At 42.8% G+C, this 21,568-nt stretch overlaps 3 protein-coding genes across 4 annotated transcripts; 2 read left to right on the top strand and 1 right to left on the bottom strand.

The window, feature by feature from the left end:
• Positions 1 to 1,080: 1,080 nt before the first annotated feature.
• arl6ip5a (ADP-ribosylation factor-like 6 interacting protein 5a) lies at positions 1,081 to 5,408 on the bottom strand. The gene is made up of 3 exons (XM_076752687.1): positions 5,156 to 5,408; positions 2,229 to 2,446; positions 1,081 to 1,844 (listed from the first exon to the last, which is right to left on the bottom strand). The coding sequence occupies exons 1-3, from the start codon at positions 5,332 to 5,334 to the stop codon at positions 1,669 to 1,671; spliced, it is 573 nt and encodes a 190-aa protein (XP_076608802.1). The 5' UTR covers positions 5,335 to 5,408; the 3' UTR covers positions 1,081 to 1,668.
• Positions 5,230 to 12,461, top strand: trnt1 (tRNA nucleotidyl transferase, CCA-adding, 1). Of its 2 annotated transcripts, none has more exons than XM_076752656.1 (8): positions 5,230 to 5,583; positions 5,781 to 5,907; positions 6,260 to 6,453; positions 7,611 to 7,749; positions 7,946 to 8,072; positions 8,250 to 8,443; positions 10,119 to 10,372; positions 11,331 to 12,461. In XM_076752656.1, exons 2-8 carry the CDS (start codon positions 5,781 to 5,783, stop codon positions 11,574 to 11,576), a joined length of 1,281 nt encoding a protein of 426 aa, XP_076608771.1. In that variant the 5' UTR covers positions 5,230 to 5,583; the 3' UTR covers positions 11,577 to 12,461. The 2 variants fall into 2 exon arrangements, with proteins under 2 accessions (XP_076608771.1, XP_076608778.1); XM_076752663.1 differs by having other exon boundaries at positions 5,493 to 5,583; positions 5,821 to 5,907; positions 11,331 to 12,094.
• On the top strand, positions 12,356 to 14,114 carry avpr2b.1 (arginine vasopressin receptor 2b, tandem duplicate, 1). Its single transcript, XM_076752675.1, has 2 exons — positions 12,356 to 13,344; positions 13,820 to 14,114. The coding sequence occupies exons 1-2, from the start codon at positions 12,477 to 12,479 to the stop codon at positions 14,026 to 14,028; spliced, it is 1,077 nt and encodes a 358-aa protein (XP_076608790.1). The 5' UTR covers positions 12,356 to 12,476; the 3' UTR covers positions 14,029 to 14,114.
• Positions 14,115 to 21,568: the final 7,454 nt, after the last annotated feature.

The following is a 21,568-nucleotide window of genomic DNA, read 5'->3' as shown; positions in this document are numbered from 1 at the left end:
AACAGTACACAGCTTTGTTTTTGTGTCACATCCACGGACTGCTGTTGCCTCACTGAACACTACTTTTGGAAGCAATTATGGTTGCTTTAAAATGACAAGTGGGTCAGGTGTTGTTGATTCATGTAAAAACACCAAGAAAGGATAAGTGTTATTTTGTGCTGTGTAAGAGCTTCCTCGCCTAGATGACACGTGCTGAGGACAAAACACCAAACACGCACCTGCTGGGTTTGCAGCAGCACACACGTGTTGGTAGGATCCTTACAGCAGCTGCAGCAGCAAGAACAAGAGCTTACACTGTGCCCTCCGAGACATGACTTTGAGTTTATTGCCACCAGTTCTTCTGTTCACTCCTCCAAGTTGCACAATGTGGATGCAGATGAGGCACCGCAGGAAAGGATATAAATCACTGCTGAAGCACAGAGGGGGAACACCTTGCAGCTCGAGTCAAAGTTAAACTGCAATACTATTACCTGAATGCATAGAGGTCATCACCGTGAATTCCTAACAGAGAAGTGATGCCGCCTGAGGTGGATTTCATCATTTTGAGAGCAAAGGGTTAAAGCAGACACATAGTTTGAGAAAGCAGCACTCTGAAGGGATTCCTCTTTTTAATGCCCATCACTCTTTTCCCCATGTTTCCCCGAGTCCTTACACACTGCCACTTAAAACCAGATAACGAAGCATTGTGCTCCACATGGATTCTTGTTATCTGCAGTCAATTTCAGATGGAATCCAGTAAAAGAAAAAACAACACACAGCTGAAGTAGCTGACACAGCGACGAACTCAGGCTTGGACATGAATGACTGCAGATGAATCCACTCCGTCACTGCGCAGCGCTCAGTTCTCTCCGCACTACAATCCCATTCATTAGCACTGGGGTAAGTGGAGAGGACAGCAAAGTTAGCCAATCCATCACCCAAGGGGCACTGTCAAGATTAAACAGTGAGGGGTGCAGGAGGAATACTGACGGGCACAGGTTAAGACCTCACACTCCTTTGAAGTCCTCCTTTTAAATATTGACACAGTGATCAGCGTCGCTGTCTGGAGTCACGCGTATTTCAAAGCTCAAGACAACGTGGTGCCTTCTCATTTGTCTTTTTATTTGCATGAACATAAGCTTGCCTGGTTTTTATTCAAATGCGTACTGAAGCAAACTGTAAAATTTCCTGTAAGGAGGCATGACTGAAAATCTTGAAACAATCCAGCCCGTAGAGTAGCTTGGCAGTGATGTGTGTCGAGTGTGCACTTTTTACTCTTTGCTACAAAGCAACACTTGCATTGCTTTCACAATTTCAGTTGAGTGCAAACTGGCAGGGCTGACGGCTGCTTCTGAGACTGATTAAACACAGATTTCGTACCTAGGAAAGACTCTGCAGCTGTGTTGCACAGGAACACTGACACATCGCATAGCAGAGATCGCACTGAGTTGCCCCCATCACTGTTTGAGAAAAGTGCCCTGACAAGTTGTGGGTGGAGTGACAGATACCCTGAGGTAAAGATAAAGCCCTTCAGATTAGGAACTTCTTTTTTTCAAAACACACAAAGGTGAACACACTGCATACGAAGGAAACTTTGAGAGCTTTAGGCTGAGAGACACAGAATGTTGTTACACCCAAGAAAATGAGTCAAGATCTTTGGCCAAAAGACGTGTGTGTGTCTGTGTCCAATCACTCCTTCAGTTTTCCTTCCAGAAAGCTCTGGATCTTTTGAAAGTTCTCCTCCTGCTGACCCAGAGCCTCCAGCAAAATGCCCATGGGTGACCTCTTCAGTCCGGCTCCTTCGATCTTGTTCTCCAGTTTATTCTTCATGTTGCGGAGGCGAAATGAAGCATGTGCACATATCACTGAAAAAGCAGATGGGAAAGCGGCTGTGAACGTTTGCAATGTTTGGCAAAAACAAACCAATAAACTTTTGTTCAAGTCAAACTATAATAACATCAGTCTTTGACAATCTGAGGGGGTTCGTTCCAAAACACGTTTCATTGATTTTCAACTGTGTTGCCTTAATGGTTAATGTCATAAGACTTCAAATGCACTGATCATTACACTCTAAAAAGATATCCATTATGTAATAAAATGCATTTAATCAGCCAATAGAATTTATATGTCTGTTTAGTTTTTGGCCAGAAATCACATTGCAGTATTAGGCATATATTTCATTTATGTGATTAAAATGATCTTCCCAGTGCCGTAAATGTTATCGTCCTACATTATCTCTTTGAACTCACAAGCCAGAGGTAAAGTGATTGCAGACATAAACACCATGACGCTCCCCAGCATGGATATTAAGATGTAGCTGGCGACCATGACCGCAATCACAAACGCCGTGGGATTCTGTCTCTTGAAGTTGTTGATCACAGCTCTGTTCTCTCCGGCCCACACCGAACCCAGGAAGACGCCCGACACCACAGCCATGGCTGTGAACATCCCCAGAGGGTTCAGGAACCTGCAGGGCGGCAACACCAGACACGTGAGAGCACAGGGCTCATGTTAGAAGTGCTCTGATGCAGCTGGAGCACAGGCAGGAGCGTGTGTGTGTGTCTGTGGTCACTGGCTCCACCAAGTGGTTGCATGTTACATGACCACCATTCAAAGAAGTGCATCAAATCATAAGCTCACAGAAGCAATAATTTAGCTGTGACACAATAAATGGAAATAAAATTAAGCATATATTGTAGGCAGTGTTTTTATTGCTATAACAGTCATTTACATCAGGAGATGGAATTTCATCCACATCACAGCGAATGTTGTGATCTCCTGATCAGATGTCTTGGAAAGGGAAGCTTTGTGTGACAAATCCAGCCTTGGCATGACTACAGAGACAAGATCAGGCCAAGTGTACGACCGTGAGCATGACCTGTCACACAAAGCAAAGCAAGTTCAACTTATTCTCTAACACAGGCGGTCCTGGATACCAGGTCTGACAAAGAAAACAAGGCTTGATGAGGGCAGATGTGATCAAAATGCAGCATGAAAAACAAACACAGCGCACAGAGCAAAGAATTTTAAAATAATCTCTACACACTGTCCCCTTCATATATGTGGCATTATATTACTGAATTTATGAAAATAGTCTCAATTCACAAGTTGTCTCCAGTTATTTCACAGATATTGGATTTCCAAAGCCAATATCATTTTTATTACATAAACTGATAATATATGCAAACATCTTTGATGAGGACTCCATAAGTTCTTTTTCTAACGATGGTGACCTGCATGCACACTTTTTGAAAAAGAAACTCAGCTTCCCACTGCCCCCTGGTGGACAGACGATGCAACACTGCCTCTGAATTACCTCAAACATATCTTTGCCATTTCTTTACTGCACCTTCTTGTTACTTATCGACAGACATATTTGCTGATATCAATACACCAGTGATAAACTAACCGGCCAGGCTCTGCCTCATACTATTCAATTGCAAATTCAATTTATTTTCATAATACTATGTACCTGATACAGAGGCTATATTCCATAGTCTGAGCAGGACGTTGATAGCATGTAAACATTTTCTGTATTTTCAATAAAGCAGATTGCCATGCACTGCAAAGCCAGTCTACTGATTGGTAAGGACTTTACTTTAATCCTGAACAAAATCTGCTCCTTGTAGTTTGGCCTGCAGCGTTACTGACCGCTGAAGCGCTGCGTTCCAGTCTGATGGAACCTCTCACATGGCCAAATCACTGTCACTGTAACAGCTGTTGCCTCATCATAGAGTTTCTCACCTTACATGCCCTATCGCTCCACCTCACAGCTGCATTTCCTCCTTTCTCTGCCTCCTTTTTGTGACATACAGTAAGAGACCAACCTGGCATGTCCCTTTACATGTGACTTCATATTGGTTAAAGAGTCAAAAGTTGTGTTCCTGTGCATATCACAAACACGCAGTGAATGTGGTGACGCAGCAGAAACAGATTAGGAGCTGAAGAACCTCAGGTGAGAGCTGCACTCAGTGCCTGCAGCTGTGCTAAATGGTCTGAAGCCGTGCTGTGTTTCTGTGAAGAAGAACTGCATGAGGAGACCCAGCATCATTACAAGTTCAGTGAACAGGCCATCTGCAGGCGTTCAGGCCACAGTTAGCAGCTATACAGAGAAACTGTAACACCCATATGAACACTAATGGTAAATTTAGGCCTGATGACGCATTTGGGTCTTTGAGTGTGGTCAGTGTGTGGACTGATGATAATGTGCAATGACAAAATGAGCGTCCTCACACACATTCACTCACCCGTAACACTTTTGCACAATGCAAATGAGGTCCACTCAAAATCACATGATTAAACTGTTTCGAAACTGGATAAAAATAACACAACAAGGTTTTACGAAACAAGTAACCTGAATGTGCTGGCTTTGTTGGTTTGGGTCATGAGTCAGGATTGATTTATTGAGAAACGATACTGGATTATCTCCCTAATCAGGGTTACAGGGGCATCTGACTAAGATATTGTTTTCTAACAACTGTGCTATCTGCAGTGCAACAGCTGACTGGACAAACGGCATGAGGCCTCCATGACCATAGCAACAATATGTCATCATACAGCTCAGTGGATTACAGGGCATCACTATTTTTAGTCATCTGGGATTTAGCTGGAACAGAGTGGCAACCAAAGCCAGGATATTTCATAGATGAGAGCTTTAACCTCCTGTTCTCTGATCTAATTGAATCTACCTTGTAAGGACAAACATCAGATAACAGGCTAGTTCTGTCTGCAGGGGTGTCGGTATGTGCTTGTACTTGAGGGCATTGGAAATCTTGGTTTTGGGCCATGTGCTGTATGAGTCAGAGCCCCAACATTGGTTTCAAACTAATCTTTTCCCTCTCCGATTCAGTCTGTCACATGAGCACATCGTATTTTAACACTTGTGCATGTACCGTGAACACAACAGTAACAGTGTATCACAGGTCGGCTGGCACAGCGCCGCTCCATTCATTCTTATGGGACTCCTTCCCACTCATCTCTGCATAAGCGCACTCTGCATCCTGTCTGCACCCTCGTTTTAAATCCTTTTAGAGTATGCTACGTGCCGCTTTACACCGAGGGGGCAACAACAGCAAAAACAACTCGCCAGAGAAGATGTCGAACAACTTGAAAAGAGAATTCCATTTAGCTGCGAACTAATGACACCAAATAAACATTGAACAGCTGCTGTACTTACCCGACAATGAGGAAAACACCGACGGCCAAAGCCAAATAGTTTGTTTGATAATACAGCAGGTTGCTGACAACTCTGTTGTTCCATTTCGCCAAATCTTTCGTATCTGGTTTAGCGAATCTTTCCGAGCCAGGGAAGAAGTCGTCCCATGTTCTGAGCGGTGTCAGCTCCACTTTAGCCATTTGCCTCCTGCTCCGTCCGCTAATCTGACAGCACAACACCAGCAGCCGGAAAAGCGCCTGAAGCTCCACACCAGTCTCGCGAGAAACTAGTGGCAGACGCGCGCTTAAACCTCGTCTCGTGAGTCTGATGAAACCCCACGCTATTGGTCAGAAACCGCACGTTATCGAAACACTTCCTACGAAGCTTCACAACAGAAAGGGATGTCATGAAGCGATAACTGCTCATGAAATCTTCTTTTGAAGTCGCAGGTCAGTTGTGTCTGTTATATTTAGTGTGTTTAATGTAACATGACGGTGTTGCTCCTGTGTTGACAATGTGTGAACAGCGTGAGCAGTGCACGCGGACCCTAAAGGTCGCAAGCGTGACTTCAGCGACATGTCGCTAGCTAAAAAGCTGACAGACAAATTAACAGAAGCACGTGACGATGTTTGTGTTTTTTGTGCAGATGTGGAGGGTTTTGAGTCCTCGTGTGATTGGTAGAACAGGTTTCTGTTGGAGGAGTCTCTTCACGATGCAGCTGAAGACCAGCGAGTTCCAGTCTCTGTTCAACGAGGGCCTGAATGAACTAGCAGGTGAGATGCAGCTGTGACCGGACACCTGCCGGTTGTGATCATTTCTATGGATGTGATCATTTGTGGATTCTTAATGTTTGCTGAAAGAAGAGCAACAAAGCCCATAAACCCATAAATTAGTTCGTTGCTTATGTGGTACTGGCTTAACAGTTTGCTGTTGGCTAATAAGTAACAACAATTGCAAAACAGAAATATTAGGGGGGAAAGTGTATGTGAGATATGTTAGAAACACCGTCAGTCAGGCTCTGTGAATCCAGGTCTACAAAGCGTCCTAAAGGCTGCTGCATCCCGATTGTTCTGAAAAGATACTGTTTTTACCTCATTCCTGAAAGTGTGTGCTTGTTCTCTCCAGAGGTGTTCGAGAAGCACCACCATGAGCTGAGGATAGCTGGAGGGGCTGTGCGTGACCTGCTGTCGGGGAAGCGGCCTGAAGATGTCGACTTCGCCACCACAGCCACTCCAGAGGAAATGAAACACATGTTCCAGAGTGCTGGGATCAGGATGATCAACAATAAAGGAGAGAAGCACGGGACCATTACAGCAAGAGTAAGAGGCTGACCTGTTTGAGCAGGCAGGATGTCGCTTTCACTTTTTTAACATCGTTCTTTGGAAAGCTGCTTTCAAGACTACTTTAACTGCCTGCTCGATGCTTAACTTGTGCAGAATTGTTACCTTGCAAAGCAGCTGGATTCACTTGATCATGTGGCACGAGAATCCACCTTTCCAGGCTTCAAATGCTGTGGTTAAGATACGACGACACAACAATGGCAGCTCCTAAAGAGATTAGCATAGATGCTGCTATGGCTTTGAAGGCTTGTCTCCATGAAGAAGATGTTTTCCTTCCTTTCCTGACTGGCTTTGGTTTCTCTTTCCTAAGTCAAATGATATATGGTCTGACTTGTTTAAGTTAGCCTATGATGGATGGCGTTAGACACATGATTAAAGTATTTTCTGAAAGTGGCTGCCCTTTTCCAAACAGTTTCCACGGACGACTTCCCAGATGGTTGTGTGTAACAAACCATCTGGCACATCAGGTTAGAGAAACAGCTAATGGCCATGGCCATAAAATCTACAAATATATCTCAATTCACCTGCACTTCAAAGTGTATATGCACGTACACACTCAAAATGGGATTGTGCTGAAGGATAGCAGCAGCGATACAAAAATCATTTCAATGATGTTTGCTGTTAGACTAGCCAGTTGCATCATGGGAGACTACAGCATTACATTGGCCATTTTCTTTTTGCGCACACCGTCTCATCGATCAAATAAGTGGGCCTTAAGTCTTGATGTAAACATGTTAATTGAGGAGCTGCCCTGATGGATTGTGGAGAACATTTCACAGGCAAGCAGTCAGTAATTGGAAGCTCCACTTCTGATTGATTTGTTTATTCTTGGAATATGTAAATAGGTTTCATGTACTGAGCAGAGGCTGTGGGCTGGAACATATGGGTCCATGACGTTTGATTAATGCAGGACCTCTGCAGTGTTCTAATGGCCTAAGGTGGCTTCACCATGAACAGACTGTGACACAACTATACAGTATATTTCTGATTGCCCTCTGAAATATTGCTCTACCCACAAGTGAGAGTGGGTTTAGAGGGACATTGGCTTAAGAACGAGGGTGTATGCACATCACTGGGATCCTATCACAACATGAAGGCCTCTGTTCACCTGTTTGTTTATTGGTCTTCTTTCATAGCTACACAATGAGAACTTTGAGGTGACCACGTTGCGGGTGGATGTTCAGACAGATGGTCGTCATGCAGAGGTGGAATTCACCACTGACTGGCAGAAAGACGCTGAGCGGAGAGACCTCACCATCAATTCCATGTTTTTAGGTACTGACGTGTTAAACGTCTACTGAATTAAATGAACTTGTCGAGGAATCATAATGACTCATCTCTGTGTTTGTTTGTGTTGTGGAGATGCTCAGCATGTTGCATCAGTTCTGGTGCATTCAGGGGACGTTGTTGCTCATTTTATCATGGTGAGAACACTTGCATGTTTTGCTGACTTTTTTTTCCTCCCTCACAGGTCTCGATGGCACATTATATGACTATTTCAAAGGGTATGAAGACCTGCAGAACCGCAAGGTTCGGTTTGTTGGCAGTGCTGAACAAAGAATCCAAGAAGACTACCTGAGGATACTGCGCTATTTCAGGTGGGTTCACTCGCTTTATGGTCAACTTAATTTCAAATCATGTTTTTCTCTCTCTTTTTTTTTTAGTACTTGGTTAAATACTTTTAATGGAAAAATAGAGCATGAAAGAAGAAAATCATTTTTTACGTTTCTTTGACAAGAGAGCATTTGGACCTCAACCCTCCAGCCTCTCCACAGGTTCTATGGCAGGGTGGCTTTGGAGCCTGATGACCATGAGCCTGAGACACTGGACGCCATCAGGAAAAATGGCCGCGGACTGGCAGCCATATCAGGAGAACGAATTTGGGTTGAATTGAAGAAGATGGTGGTTGGTAACCATGCTGCTCATCTGCTGGATCTGATATACTGTCTGGAACTGGCCCAGTACATAGGTGAGAGAGAGTGTGCTAGCTAAGGTAATTAAACTGAGTCAGCTGAGAAGTTTGTCTCCAGCGGACCTTTGCATGTGACACATTTGAAAACAAGAATCCCATAAAGCAGTGTTTCTCAATTCCGGTCTTGGGGACCCCTGCCCTGCATGTTTTAGATGTTTCCTGCTTCAACTAACCTGATTCAAATGAGCAGCTTGTTATCAAGCCGCTGCAGAGCTTGATGACGAGCCGATCATTTGAATCAGGTGTGTTGGAGGAGGGAAACATCTAAGACATGCATATGTAAGCCCCGTTTACACGTAGCCGGCTATTTTGAAAAACGGAGACATTTCCCTTCGTTTGTGGCCTTCGTTTACACACAAACAGAGAATTCGCCTCTGAAAACGATGCATTCTAAAAACTCCAGCCAGAGCGGAGATTTTGGAAAACTTCGGTTGCACGTTTGCATGTAAACTGAGAAAAACGGAGAAAGGTAGCCGACGTCACATTATACGCCTGAACTTGCACCTGCGCCAAAAGTGCGACCTATGTTTACATTTTCATTTGGCTATGGTGATCATGGATGAATTCAGAGTAGCAGCCGCATTTATGTTGGTGCAAACCCTTTTCCTATGTTTGCAAATACAGCTGCTCTATTATATCGAGGAGTAGAGACAAGCCAGTCCGCGTCACCGCCAGCGTCGACGGCGTACATACACGGGTTAGTGTAAACAAAAAGTTTTCTGAAAACGGACACGTGTGCACGCTGTTATTTTTGAAAACAGAGAGGGTGAAATGTCCGTTTACGAAAGTAGCCGGCTACGTGTAAACATAGTGCAAGTATCACTCTTCTTAGAGCCTCATGCAGCCTGCATGGCAGATATATAATGCCGATATCATCATGTCACGCTGTTCCTTTTTAATCTGATAAAATATAATAATTTAACAATAACAAATAGCAAATGAGACACAGTTAGCTCAAGTGGATCTGCACTCTGTCTGTAGTGCACTCATTTTGAATTAAACTTTGGTTTAAAAAAAACAACAAAACAACTCATGAAGGAAAAATACAAAGTTTTAGTGGACTTTAGTGCATTCATCAGCAGATAGCAGCACTTCCTTGTTTCTAAGAGGAAAGAAAAATGTGTACATTTGCATAAGTAAATAATGTTAGTGCACACAGCAGCACCTCATTTTTTTTGATCCAGATGAACATTTATTTAACACTGATGTATTATCCTTGAACGCAGAGATGTAAATAAAACATGTGCATTGGCTCTGATGTGCTTACAGACATGTTTTGTTTAATTGGCCTTGTGAGCTCTGGCATCAGCCGATAGCGATTATCTCAAAATGCCAGATATCAGCCAGCTGAGTATTATATACATATACAATTTAATTTCTTCATTTTTGAGAAGAAATTTTAACTGTGAATAAAAATAACATACAGAATCATCACTAGTGCTGCTGAACTAGTTGTAGCCTGAGTCTGACTAAATGCATCTAGGCTGATAAACTCAGTGAATATGTATATGACATTCTTGTTTAAGGGGAAGAGGTCTGTTATGGCTCAGATGTCAGCATTAGGTGTTTACCATTAGATTTCTCCTGAGGTTATGAACACACTCATACTGAATGAACACCTGAATGGTCACCCCTACCTGCAATTACTGTTCCTGTCCCTGCTCCTCCTCAGGTTTACCTCTAGATGGCAATGTTGAGGAGATGAAGCAGGTGTGGCAGAACGCCAGAGACCACTCTCCCAAGCCCATGACCATCCTGGCAGCACTCCTCCACTGCCCAGAGGAGGTGGAAAAGATGGACCTCCGACTGAAGGTGTCCAAAGAGGAGAAGAATCTGCCTTTGTTCCTGATAAAATACAGACGGGAGCTCCGCAAGAGCCAAGACGAGCCGGACAGCCTCAAACCCTTCACTGACTTTATCATTGATGTAAGATTCATCCTCTTCCAGTTTGTAGTCTGTAGATGATGCCAGTTGTGAGTGTTTCAGAATAAAAAGGACAGGAGAGATTTACAGCGGGACGCTTCCCAGAACAGTGTGGGCACTGTGAATGAATACTCAAATCAGAGTCATACATTCTGGGCAGGCGGGATCATTCATCAGCATGTATTGTGTTGTGTGCCGTGAATGCAGCCAGCAATAGCTTAATTGGCTTGTTTTGAATCTGAATGAAATGATCAGTCAAATTATCGATCAGCGCTTTCATTTAAATAACGTCATATTGCATATATTTTTTTTATACTTTTTGGGGGGGTGGGGTTGTCAGTCTTCTATTGGTGCTTCTTGACTTGCAGTAGTTGCTTTTTATCTCTAGATTTTGGAACTTTTGTTATGGTCTGAGACCTTCAAATCTCTTATCTCTGCTCTCCCATTAGCAACAAGCAGTTTCAGAACGTTCTGCTCGTCACTTCTCTAAGTAATAAAGTGTTAAACATGTTTGGCTAAACTTGAGTTTAACATGAGTTTTATTTCATTTATTGGCACACTTTTAAGTGTAAATTCTTAGTTTAGTAATTGAACTTTTCTCAGACCAGTTTACACCTTAACATAAACGTCTTAACCTAAGACAGATTTAAAAAAAAAAAAAAAAAAAGGAATTTGAAATGATTCAGATGTGATCAGCTGATTCAACACTGGATTTAGCTCACCCCCACCCTAATGAGCAGGCCACCTTCAGTCAAATTTGATCAAACGCACCCACACGGTCCTCACAGATCAGCTGAGTGTGTAAATGTTGAAGTGAAAATAAGGAATGCCTCAACAGGTTTTCCTCTTCGTTAACTAATGGTTGTTTATTTAGTAATGAATATTTAATGTCACAGAATACTCACAGTCTGAAACCAAGTTTTCAGGAGCTTTAATTCCCTCTCATGCTATACCTTTTCAGAGCCGAGAGCTGGACTCCCAGACTAAAGTGTGTGAGCTACTGAAGTATCAAGGTGAGGAGAAGCTGCTGGCAGAGCTCTGCAGATGGTCCGTCCCTCGCTTCCCCGTCAGCGGTCACGATCTGAGGAGGATGGGCGTCACGTCAGGCAAGGAGATAGGTGCCACCTTACAGGAGCTCCGGGACATCTGGAAGAAAAGTCATTATCAGATGGACAAAGATGAACTCCTCAGTTATGTAAAGCCTTGAATACGCAGAAAACGAGTGTGTTTGTGTATCTGACAGTGATAACGTGGACTCCTGACAGTGCTGCTCACAGGTCGACTGATGTGTGTGGGATTGAGAAAGGACACAGCAAGAACTGAGACGTGCATGAATGCAATATCACTAAATGAACCCACGCAGGGCCACTTTTTCATCATGTAAAATGTGAAGCGCTCACACACAAGATGCTCAGAATCACAGCTGCCACCATCGGAGAAAATGTGTGTCATCACTCATGTTATTACGGATCTCTGCTGTTTAGCAAATTCCTCAGCTAAACTGCTGCTATTATGTCACGCTGTCACCAGCCAGACTGGTGTGATGACGATGAAACATGACGACAGGACTCGAGGGGCGAACAGTGAAATCAATTGTCAGTTCAATAACTATAGAACAGCTTTGATTGTTTTAGTTTTCTCTAACTGCGGTTATGTCTTATTTTGGGTTTTTCTTTTTTTTTTTTGTAAAGAAACATCTATAAAAAGGTGATACTTTTTGTTGCAAACACTGACCTGGTGATTCGTTTGTGCATGCGTTGCAGTGTGCAGTGATAAAATGCGTTACTCTTGTCTGTCTTTGGCACTGTGAGATGTCTTTTCTGTGCTGGGGTGAGGTTGCTCCTCCCTCCTGCAGAGATGAGATATAAAGCTCTCTCCCTCTGCTTTTCAAACACACCTCCCTCCCATCACTTGTTGCTTTCAGGAAATTCACCCACGAAACTCCAACGATTCGTTTCTCGAGGAATTACCTGCAGGTGAAATTGTTACAAGCCGAGTTCCAGGCTGCCTGCTTACATTATTTGTATTTTTTTAAATGCCCTCACGTCAGCTGGGAGTGGTTATATTAAAGTGTTGAGCTACTCATAGCTGTATTTGGGGTGTCAGCATGGCTTGGTTCAGTGTGAATACCAGTAACGTCACTTTGGGGAGCGCTCTATCTGAGGATGAACCGCGAGATGAGCGCCTGGCTCAGGTGGAAATCGCTCTTCTGTCCATCATCTTCGTCACTGCAGGAGTCCTGAATTTCGGGGTCTTGTTGTTGCTGTGGAAGCGGAGGAAGCAGCTCTCAAGGATGCGCATCTTTGTTTTCCACCTGTGCGTCGCCGATCTCGTGGTCACTTTCTTCCAAGTTTGTCCTCAACTCATGTGGGACATCACTGACAGATTCGTCGGTCCAGATATATTGTGCCGCGCAGTGAAGTACCTGCAGGTGGTCGGGATGTTTGCCTCCACTTACATGATCGTAGTGATGACGATAGACCGATATCAAGCCATCTGCAAGCCCATGGTGACTTTCCAGAGGGGCAGAGCGCGCTGGAACGGGTCCGTGTGCGCCGCCTGGTGCGTCTCCCTCATCGGCAGCCTTCCGCAGATCTTCATCTTCTCTCGGGTCGAGGTCGCTCCCGGAGTGTACGACTGCTGGGCGCAGTTCATCAAGCCGTGGGGACCGAGAGCCTACGTGACCTGGACGACTCTGGTGATATTTGTCCTGCCCATTCTCACGGTGATCGTGTGCCAGGTGCGCATCTGCCGCACCGTGCACGTTAACTTTCACATGAAGACGCACCACGTCGGACAGAAGGTGGTCAACAAGCCGCTGTCCTCCAGGGCCAGCAGTGTGGCGGGGGTGTCCAAGGCGAGGGTGAAGACGGTGAAGATGACCGTGGTCATTGTGCTCGTCTACATCATCTGCTGGGCGCCTTTCTTCACCGTGCAGCTCTGGTCTGTCTGGGACGTCGAGGCGCCCACTCAGAGTAAGATAACAGCGGCTCGGCTCTGCCAGCATGAAAAAAGACAGTGTGACATAAGAAAACCACTGTATTTTCAGATTAAAATAAATAAATAAATAAATAAGTGAGTGAGTGAGTGAGTCTTGGATTAAAAACAATAATAGTTTATCAACAATTCTGTGAAATAATCCAAATTTGGATTTGATTCCCTTTGAGTGAGTTTCGGTAACCCTGCATTTCCCATTCAATAATAACAGTACAGGGTGCTATCTCCACTTAAACTCACTCACTTGGGTAGAAATTGTACAGCACATCAGGTCGGCTCTGTGAGGTTATTGCTTCTTATTCCTTGAGATGAAAATCAGGGCAAACTGACTTTAATTGATGCCACTCCAAAATTAGAACACATTCACATCTAGAATTTGGTCCTCTCATGCAAAACCGATCAGAATATCAGAATTTAAAGCACAGCTGAATATTTCTCTCGTTTTTTTTCCAGATGCAGCCTTCACCATCTTGATGCTGCTGGCCAGTCTGAACAGCTGTGCCAACCCCTGCATCTACCTGCTGTTCAGTGGGAAGCTGCCCAAGAAACTGGTGGCCCTGATGTGTGTGGATCAGCCCGATCTGAAGGAGTCCATCCAGGAGGAGGCCACTATGGTCAGCTCCCTGTATATCAGCCTCAAGAGTCTCTCAGACTGTAGATAGAAGTATTGAAATCCTCAAACAAGTGTGAGAACAAACATCATAGCAGAGCTACAAGTCCCTGTAGTGACTATATATTGCAGTGAGATCTCACTGCAGGAAAGAACAATTCATGAACCGCTTTCATGTGGAAGCTCACTATGGAGTTCCAGGCGCACCATATGTTTTAATGGGGAAAGGACAGTGAAACATTTAGAATGACAGGGTTTCTTTGACATCACTGTTACATAACACATCATTTTCAAATATTGAGAATTGATTTTTATAGCCATGCCAGCGGCGTGGTTCTAGAGATGGTAGCCTGTTGATCAGTTGGCCTTCCACTTCGGTCCAGACTGAAATATCTCAAACACTGACCATACTGCCGTGATATGTTATACAAACATTCAGTCCACAGAGGATGAATCCTGTTGACTTTGATGATCCCTTGACTTTACCTCTAGTGCTACCAGCAAGTCAAAGTTTTCACCTCTACAAAGAAAAGTCGCAGTGTCTCCTCGATGGATTGAAACTGTCTTGTGCGGACAGTCATGGTTCTCAGAGGATGATGGCCTTTGACTTTGGTGATCCCCTGAGTTTCCCTCTAGCACCACCATGAGGTTGACATTTGTGATTTTGAGTGAAATGTCTTGTCAATATGGGATGGATTGCCATGAAATCAGGGCCAGACATTTATGGTGCCCAGAGGCTGAACTGGTGATCCTCAGCAGTTTTGTGTTTAGTGCTAATTAGAACATGTCAGCATGCTAACATGCTAACTAAGATGGTGAACATGGTAAACGTTATACCTGATAAACATCAGCATTTCAGCATTGTGAGCATCTAAGCACCCCTGTGCCCAAGCACAGCCTCACAGAGCTGCCAGCGTAGCCATAGACTCTTAGTTTTAAGCTATCAATACATAGTGAAATGTGACAAATGTTGGGTGAGCATTCCTATGGTCTGGTATGGAGTATTCGTTTTAAATGATGTTTTGACCATCATCATTTATCATAAATCCACAGGGCCCTCTGAGAGGCGACGCCATCTTTCAGCCCTGAGATAACATGAATGTGATTCTTCAGTCCACTTTACATCTGTGTATGCGATCATATGTACAGTATGGTAATGGCCGCTATCTGTTAGTTGTTGGTTAAAATAGTTATCACAGAATCGATGGGTCTGTGTTTGTTAAGCCTTGAGTATCTTCAGATATGCAGAATGATACTCATTGATGTGTGTTACATGTTTACATGTTTCCATAGACTCTCATCCCCTCAAGACTGATGTTCTTTGAGGTGCCGCCAAATAAACCGTTGTGGCTTTTCATGTTTCCTGTCTTCTCAACAGCACTGTCCCATTGAGAAAGATGTCCATTTCGATTTCAGGCTGAAATGCTTATTTGCACTCTTGATTCTCCATTCTAGACTTGTTTTTCAGCAGTATGTCACCTGATAGTTTCCCAATCTTCCATGTGGAGAGTGGGAACATGAGGAAACTATCAGACGACCAAGAACAAGGCATTTTTCAAGGATAATTGTTGTGTTTTGTCCCAGTGATTTAGAGATGTCTCAACAGTTGCAGCAGGTCATAACTCAGACTAGGCAAGAAACATGAGCAAAACCTGGCACATGACAATTCTTTCAAAAATTAAGGGGTAAAAACACAAGTGTTTTGATATTTGGCTGAAATGAATGTCATGTGCTTCACTACATGGAAGTTCTCAATATTGTATTTCTGTGAAATTGTTTTTTTTTTTTTTGTACCAAGCTCTACAGACAAATCCACCAGAAATCCTGCCGAGAGTGCTCTGTCTTTATCCTCATCAGAGAGACCAGCAGCTGCCGCCACTTGATTCTGACTAACATTAAGAGAATGACCAGCAGCAATCAACACAGCGTTCCAACCTGCTGGAGAGCCAGAGAGTGTAAATATTTTGTATGTATGGGGAGCCAATGAAATATTTAGTGGGTACACGAGGTGACAAATTTGCATTTAGATGGGACCTAGAAATGAATTATACTGTAATATGAAGTGTCTTATTTTGACTTTGATTGTACACACTCCTTCAAATGGGGCAAAATATAAATGTTTTCAGGGGCAAACAGTCATAATAATACTACCCAAAATTCCATTATTTGATATTTATGTCACAGGAAGAGAATGTTGCCACAAAAATAATGTAAAATACTCCATTTCAAGTAAAATGATAATACATCCTTGGTTCCCTGCTGGTGAGATGTGCTCGTTAGGTTATGTTTGGAGCCTAAGCTTGAAAACCCACACAGTCCACTTACAGCAGCACCTAAGTTTTTTCATATTCACACCTTGTGTGTTTTTTTTTTTACAGAAGAGGAAAACAAGAGATGGAAACTTTATAATAGAACTAGACAAATGACAAATATTACTAAATAACTCACGTCAGCCATTATTCAGCTTTATCCAGAGGCTTTCTGCTCAGAGCCAGAGATCTTCAGCTAAAACTAAATGCTGGACATTTTCTGTGTTTTTTACACAATTATGTTAACATTGTATATATTATATTGGAGGAAGTAAAATGACCTCATGCCCAGTTTTCCTAAAAGAGGAGTGACTAAGAATAAGTGAATAATGCTTTATTTTACCCCAGAATAGCATTGCAATAAGAGCGCTCTCTTGCTTTGTCCTGATGCTAGGAAACTGAATCTTAAAGCTGTTATCTCACTGGAATCACTCCCGCTTTTCAAAAAACATACATAAGATTGATTTATAAGAGTAAAAACATAAAATAATCCCTGCCTTGTTCTTTAAGAAGTGAGTGAAAGGTTGGCATTATTTTTAGGAATAATGACCAAAACCTTTTTCTTGTAAATGTCTGAACTATGATCAACATGAGAAGCTAAACACATGCTTTCAAATTAAAAGACAGGTCTTTAGATAAACACTATGCTGTAAAAGGTTGATATTCACCAGTAATTCTGGCTGATAATTTTTGAATAATGATCATATGGAAACGAAGTAACTGAACATACCTTTCATACTTACGTCTGTACAAAGCCTTTATTGAGCTTTTAAGATGCACATATTTAATTGCTAAATGGTTCTTAGCATTTAGCATGAGAGATTCAGTGTTCTGAATGTCTGTAATTGCTCCTCTTCACACAAAAAGCCACTTAAACAGACTGTGCATAATGGTTTTCAATTCAGAACAATAACTTTCCCATTCCTTGCATACATCAGAAAAGATGTCTAGATGGAAATGAGGATGCTGCTCTCAGGTAAGAAGTGTTCACTGATTTCTAAATTATTCACAAGACACAAAGAATATTATTTCATTTTCTGCACACAAGTCCAGTCATTTAGTCAAATAACTATCAAAGCGATGGACCTGCTCGATAGTGATAGTGCCACTTCACAGTCAATGGAAAAACTTCTGACAGAACAACATGCATCACGACCAGAAAGTGTGATGTTTTCATGCTTATCGGCGTCTGATGTTGTTCAGAACCTTCCTTTACTTAAACGCTTCCACACCTTTATTTAGCGTGTGCATGCAAATGTAACATGTCTTGAATACTGAATTGTGAATCATAAGGGGGTCCTGTGTGTGTGTGTGTGTGTGTGTGTGTGTGTGTGTGTGTGTGTGTGACTTGTGTCTCATAGTAAAAATAAGCATAGCTTGTAACATTACAGTGCTGTGACTTTGCTGCCATTCATACTGAACATACTGTGTTCTGCATTCCTGTACCACAGTATAAGTCAATGCTATGAGACATTCAAGGACATTTCCCTATGATAATGTAGATTTCACATATTAGACGACTGGATTGGATCATTTACACACACAGCAAACAGGAGAGAAAGAAACCTGCTGTGAGGAGCTGCTGTGGTCCACATGTTTCACCGAGGGGTTTTAATATTGTGTGTGAGTTTCTCGTGAAACTTTTTAAGAGAGTGCAAAAATGAATAAAGCACTGTATAATTCATGCTCATGACCTCATCTTAATTAAAATGAAACAGGGCTGTGAGCTCAAGATGGCTGTTAGTCCCAGGAATAGGTCTGAGTCCCTATTATCTCCCTGGCCTGAGGGATGTGTCCATTCATCAGAGCTGCTATTAGGCCAGATGAGGGTTGTAGTGGCTCTGAAATATTTCTACTCCTAGATTTGAGGTCAGGAAGTTAAAGCAGTTACGTATTAATGGCTCACGAATTTGCATCACAGTGGATACAGTTAAGATTTTTTGACACAGAGTTATCTAAATTAACAATGAATATAAAATACAAAACAGATCATCCCCTCTACTGCGTGGCACCAGAATCTCCAGTGGTGCAGCAAATTAGCCACATTAGCTTAATCAGTTGTGTCTGCGATGTCTGACCCTACACTCCTCTGCTAGACGTATAAATATGGAAGGTTTAGTGGATGATGAATAAATAAGTGAGGGAACATTTAGCTGGAAAAAAAATGTCTGTCTGCCCGTTGTCTTTCCTTTCAACGCCTGTAACAAGTTGTGCATTCATAAGTATATTTTGATTTTTCTAAGGACCAGTGACTTCCCCATGAACAGGAGCGCAGGGTCAGCCACCTACAGTTGTAAATTCAACTCCCAGTGGTTAAGAGGTGGCTATTTGTTAGAACAGAGAGGACACCACATGAAAGAGGCAAAGATTCCTGAGAGCACATCCAAACTGGACATGAATACGTTGCCAGGAACAGGGCAATTTGCCATTTGCCTCAGATGCTAATTTCTATGTCCTGGATACCAGTGTGGCCGAGTTAATACACAGATCATCAATCAGTATGCTAATTAGGTTATTCACAATATGATTGCTTTATTATTGCTTAATTTTAAAAGGTTCCCGTGGTTAATTGTGTTATTGATTTTCTCTTGAACACAGACCAGCAGAGCCGAGTTTGAAGTGGCTGTTACCACAGTGCAGCGCAACATTCAATTAGCCTTCTCAGATCACCGTGTGCTCCCCAGACACAGAGATGGCTGATAAATATTCTGCAAGTAATCAAGCAGCTCTTCTTGTTAATGGTGGGGCTCACAAATGGAGACCGTGTTGTTGCTTTACCAGTCAGCACTTTGTGTCAGAGTAACAAAAGAGAAAAGCCACTCTTGAATAAAACTCACATGACGGCGGGACGTTTTCCACAAAGCCTGCGTGACACAGGAATGAAGTAAGGGAAAAAGTACATTCTGACCATAATTTAAATATAAATGCAGTGTTTCATGGAAGGCTCATGAAGGTTGCGCTGACCGCAACAAACTACAGAAAATAACCTGTTGCAGAAAATTACACCTCATCTGAAATCTCTCAGTTTGACAGAGTTTTAGCAGCTTTGCAAAGACAAATGTGGAAAAAGCAGCGCTCAGAAGTGCAAAGGTGATACAGACCTGTCCATGTCGTTTTACTGACGGAGGGAGCTCGACATGTTAATATTATGATACTCATGGAAGCAATTACCTTTTGCCTGAAATTCATATCTAATTTAGGTTAGATACATTTTCAAAGTCTTCTTCGATTGATCACTTTATTTTACAAAATTACAATGAGAAGTTGGAACAGGTCAAATACTTTTCACTGTAACTGTTCCTCTTGTAACTCAGTCGGAACCACCAGGGGGACAAGCAGCAGCAGCTCCTTCCCGTGGGGTTCGCTTGTTTGGGATGCTGCTCTGTGTTGTAGCTGGGGGCAATGCGTTCACAGTATGTAAGTGCCAGCAGCTGTAAGCCGGACGCAGTAGGAGATAGGTACAAAGGTAGATTGACTGGGAAGATTGCTTGCTACATCAATGGAGGGCAAGCTGAGAGCCACATGAGTCAGTGATGAAAAACAACCTCCATCAAACACAACACCTTCCATCAACTTCCAAGACTGACCCTGCTTCATCTCTTACATTAATAGCATGCTGTACTTTCAGCTGCATTGGTCCACTTTTATGAAGTAAACAGAAATAATTAGATGATAACATGTGAAAGGTTTCAAATATATCAGGGTTTTCATTTTTTTTTTCTGTGTATCAGAGATCAAGCTTCCATTAAAAATCTATTACTGATCTGCTGCAAACATAAACTTCATCTAAAGCCCCATTTTATGACTTCTCAAGCTGACTGGATGCACTGTCTAACATTGTTAGTGTGTGAGAGTGAGGCAGCATTGATGGTGATCTTGGCAGAACACAAGAGAAAATAAATGATCAATACAAAGACACTGTGGGGATGTTGAGCCACGCTTGAGTGCTGTCGACTTAACGAGAACCAGAGCGGTGGTATGGCATGTCAATAAGACAGGGGCCGTGATGAATTCCATATGAGATTCATATCTCTGCATCGGCTTCATTTATCATTTTTATCTACCTACTCAAACGTCTTCTGAGGAAAACAGAAAAGTGACTTTTTGGTCGCTGACCCCATCTGTGTCACTCACATATGAGGTCCATTCATCCTGTCTTTGTTAATTATATATAGACTATTTCAGCACAGACAAAGAGAAGCTGTCAGGGTCTACAACAAGAGGAAGAGGAATCCCAGTGTTAATCTACTTTAACATGTGTGATCATGGCCAGTGAAGAGCACAAAGACTTTGAGGATGTGGAGATTTTTATAAAATGTACTAAACACCCATTGATGACGGGCTTATAAAGACTGCAGCTCAGTGTCTTCTCTTTCATGGTGGAGTGCAATAATTCAGTGTTTAATCTGGACTTGAATTCCCTCAAAAGAATGAGGAGGGCCAACAGGATTTTCAAAACTATTGGTCATAACCATATGTTAAATAAGACACAAATGGTTGATAAAGGTGTTCCGTAAGGATCAACATCAGCTCCCTGCTATTTACTATACCCAGATAATATCTGAACAATTCCTGGTTCTGATTGGCTGGCGGCTGTGGATTACATTTTAGCAACCTGACACCTGTGATGCAGGTGTCATTCTACATGAATGTGTCAATATTAAACTCTAATTAAACACAGCAAGAGTGAAGCTTAGTCAATTAGCTCAGAGGGTGCTTGGGTTATTTGTGTGAGTAATTAAAGAACAGATCAAAAGCTGTTCAGTGAGAGCCATGCAAATTCACCGTCAAATGTGTTCCAGGTCTAGAGTGTGGTAGAGGAAAGGCTGCGTTGAAGCTGCTGGCTGTGGATCTGAGAGGCAGCAGCAAGGGAGAGGAGAAGGGAAAAATCAGATGAGAGGAGAAGTTAGCTTTACATTTCCTCATGACAACACTGAACTCAAGCATGTTACCACTGGAATGAAGTGCGAAACAAAGTTAGAGACACTCGTTCTACATTACCACTGATGTTCTGAAGATCTGTGATTGTTTCACTCACTGAATACGTGTGTGTGACGAGCTTGTCGTGGTTTAGTGTGTACACACTTTGAACGCGTTGACTCCCTGGTGACAGTGATCATTTCATTGGGTGACTGATGACCTGTGGATTCAATAACAGAGAAAGTGAAAACACAGCACCTCCATGTTAGCTTTTGAGGGTCGTGATTGAGCGGCTGTTGTTAACACTACAAGGTGACACCGAAAACCTACACAAGCCAGCAGTCACTCCTACAGGTGGATTTC

Source organism: Chaetodon auriga, chromosome 2, assembly GCF_051107435.1.
Source record: "Chaetodon auriga isolate fChaAug3 chromosome 2, fChaAug3.hap1, whole genome shotgun sequence".
Taxonomy (NCBI): Eukaryota; Metazoa; Chordata; class Actinopteri; order Chaetodontiformes; family Chaetodontidae; genus Chaetodon; species Chaetodon auriga.
Note: the sequence above shows the minus strand (reverse complement) of the source record. Positions and strands in the feature narration are given on the sequence as shown.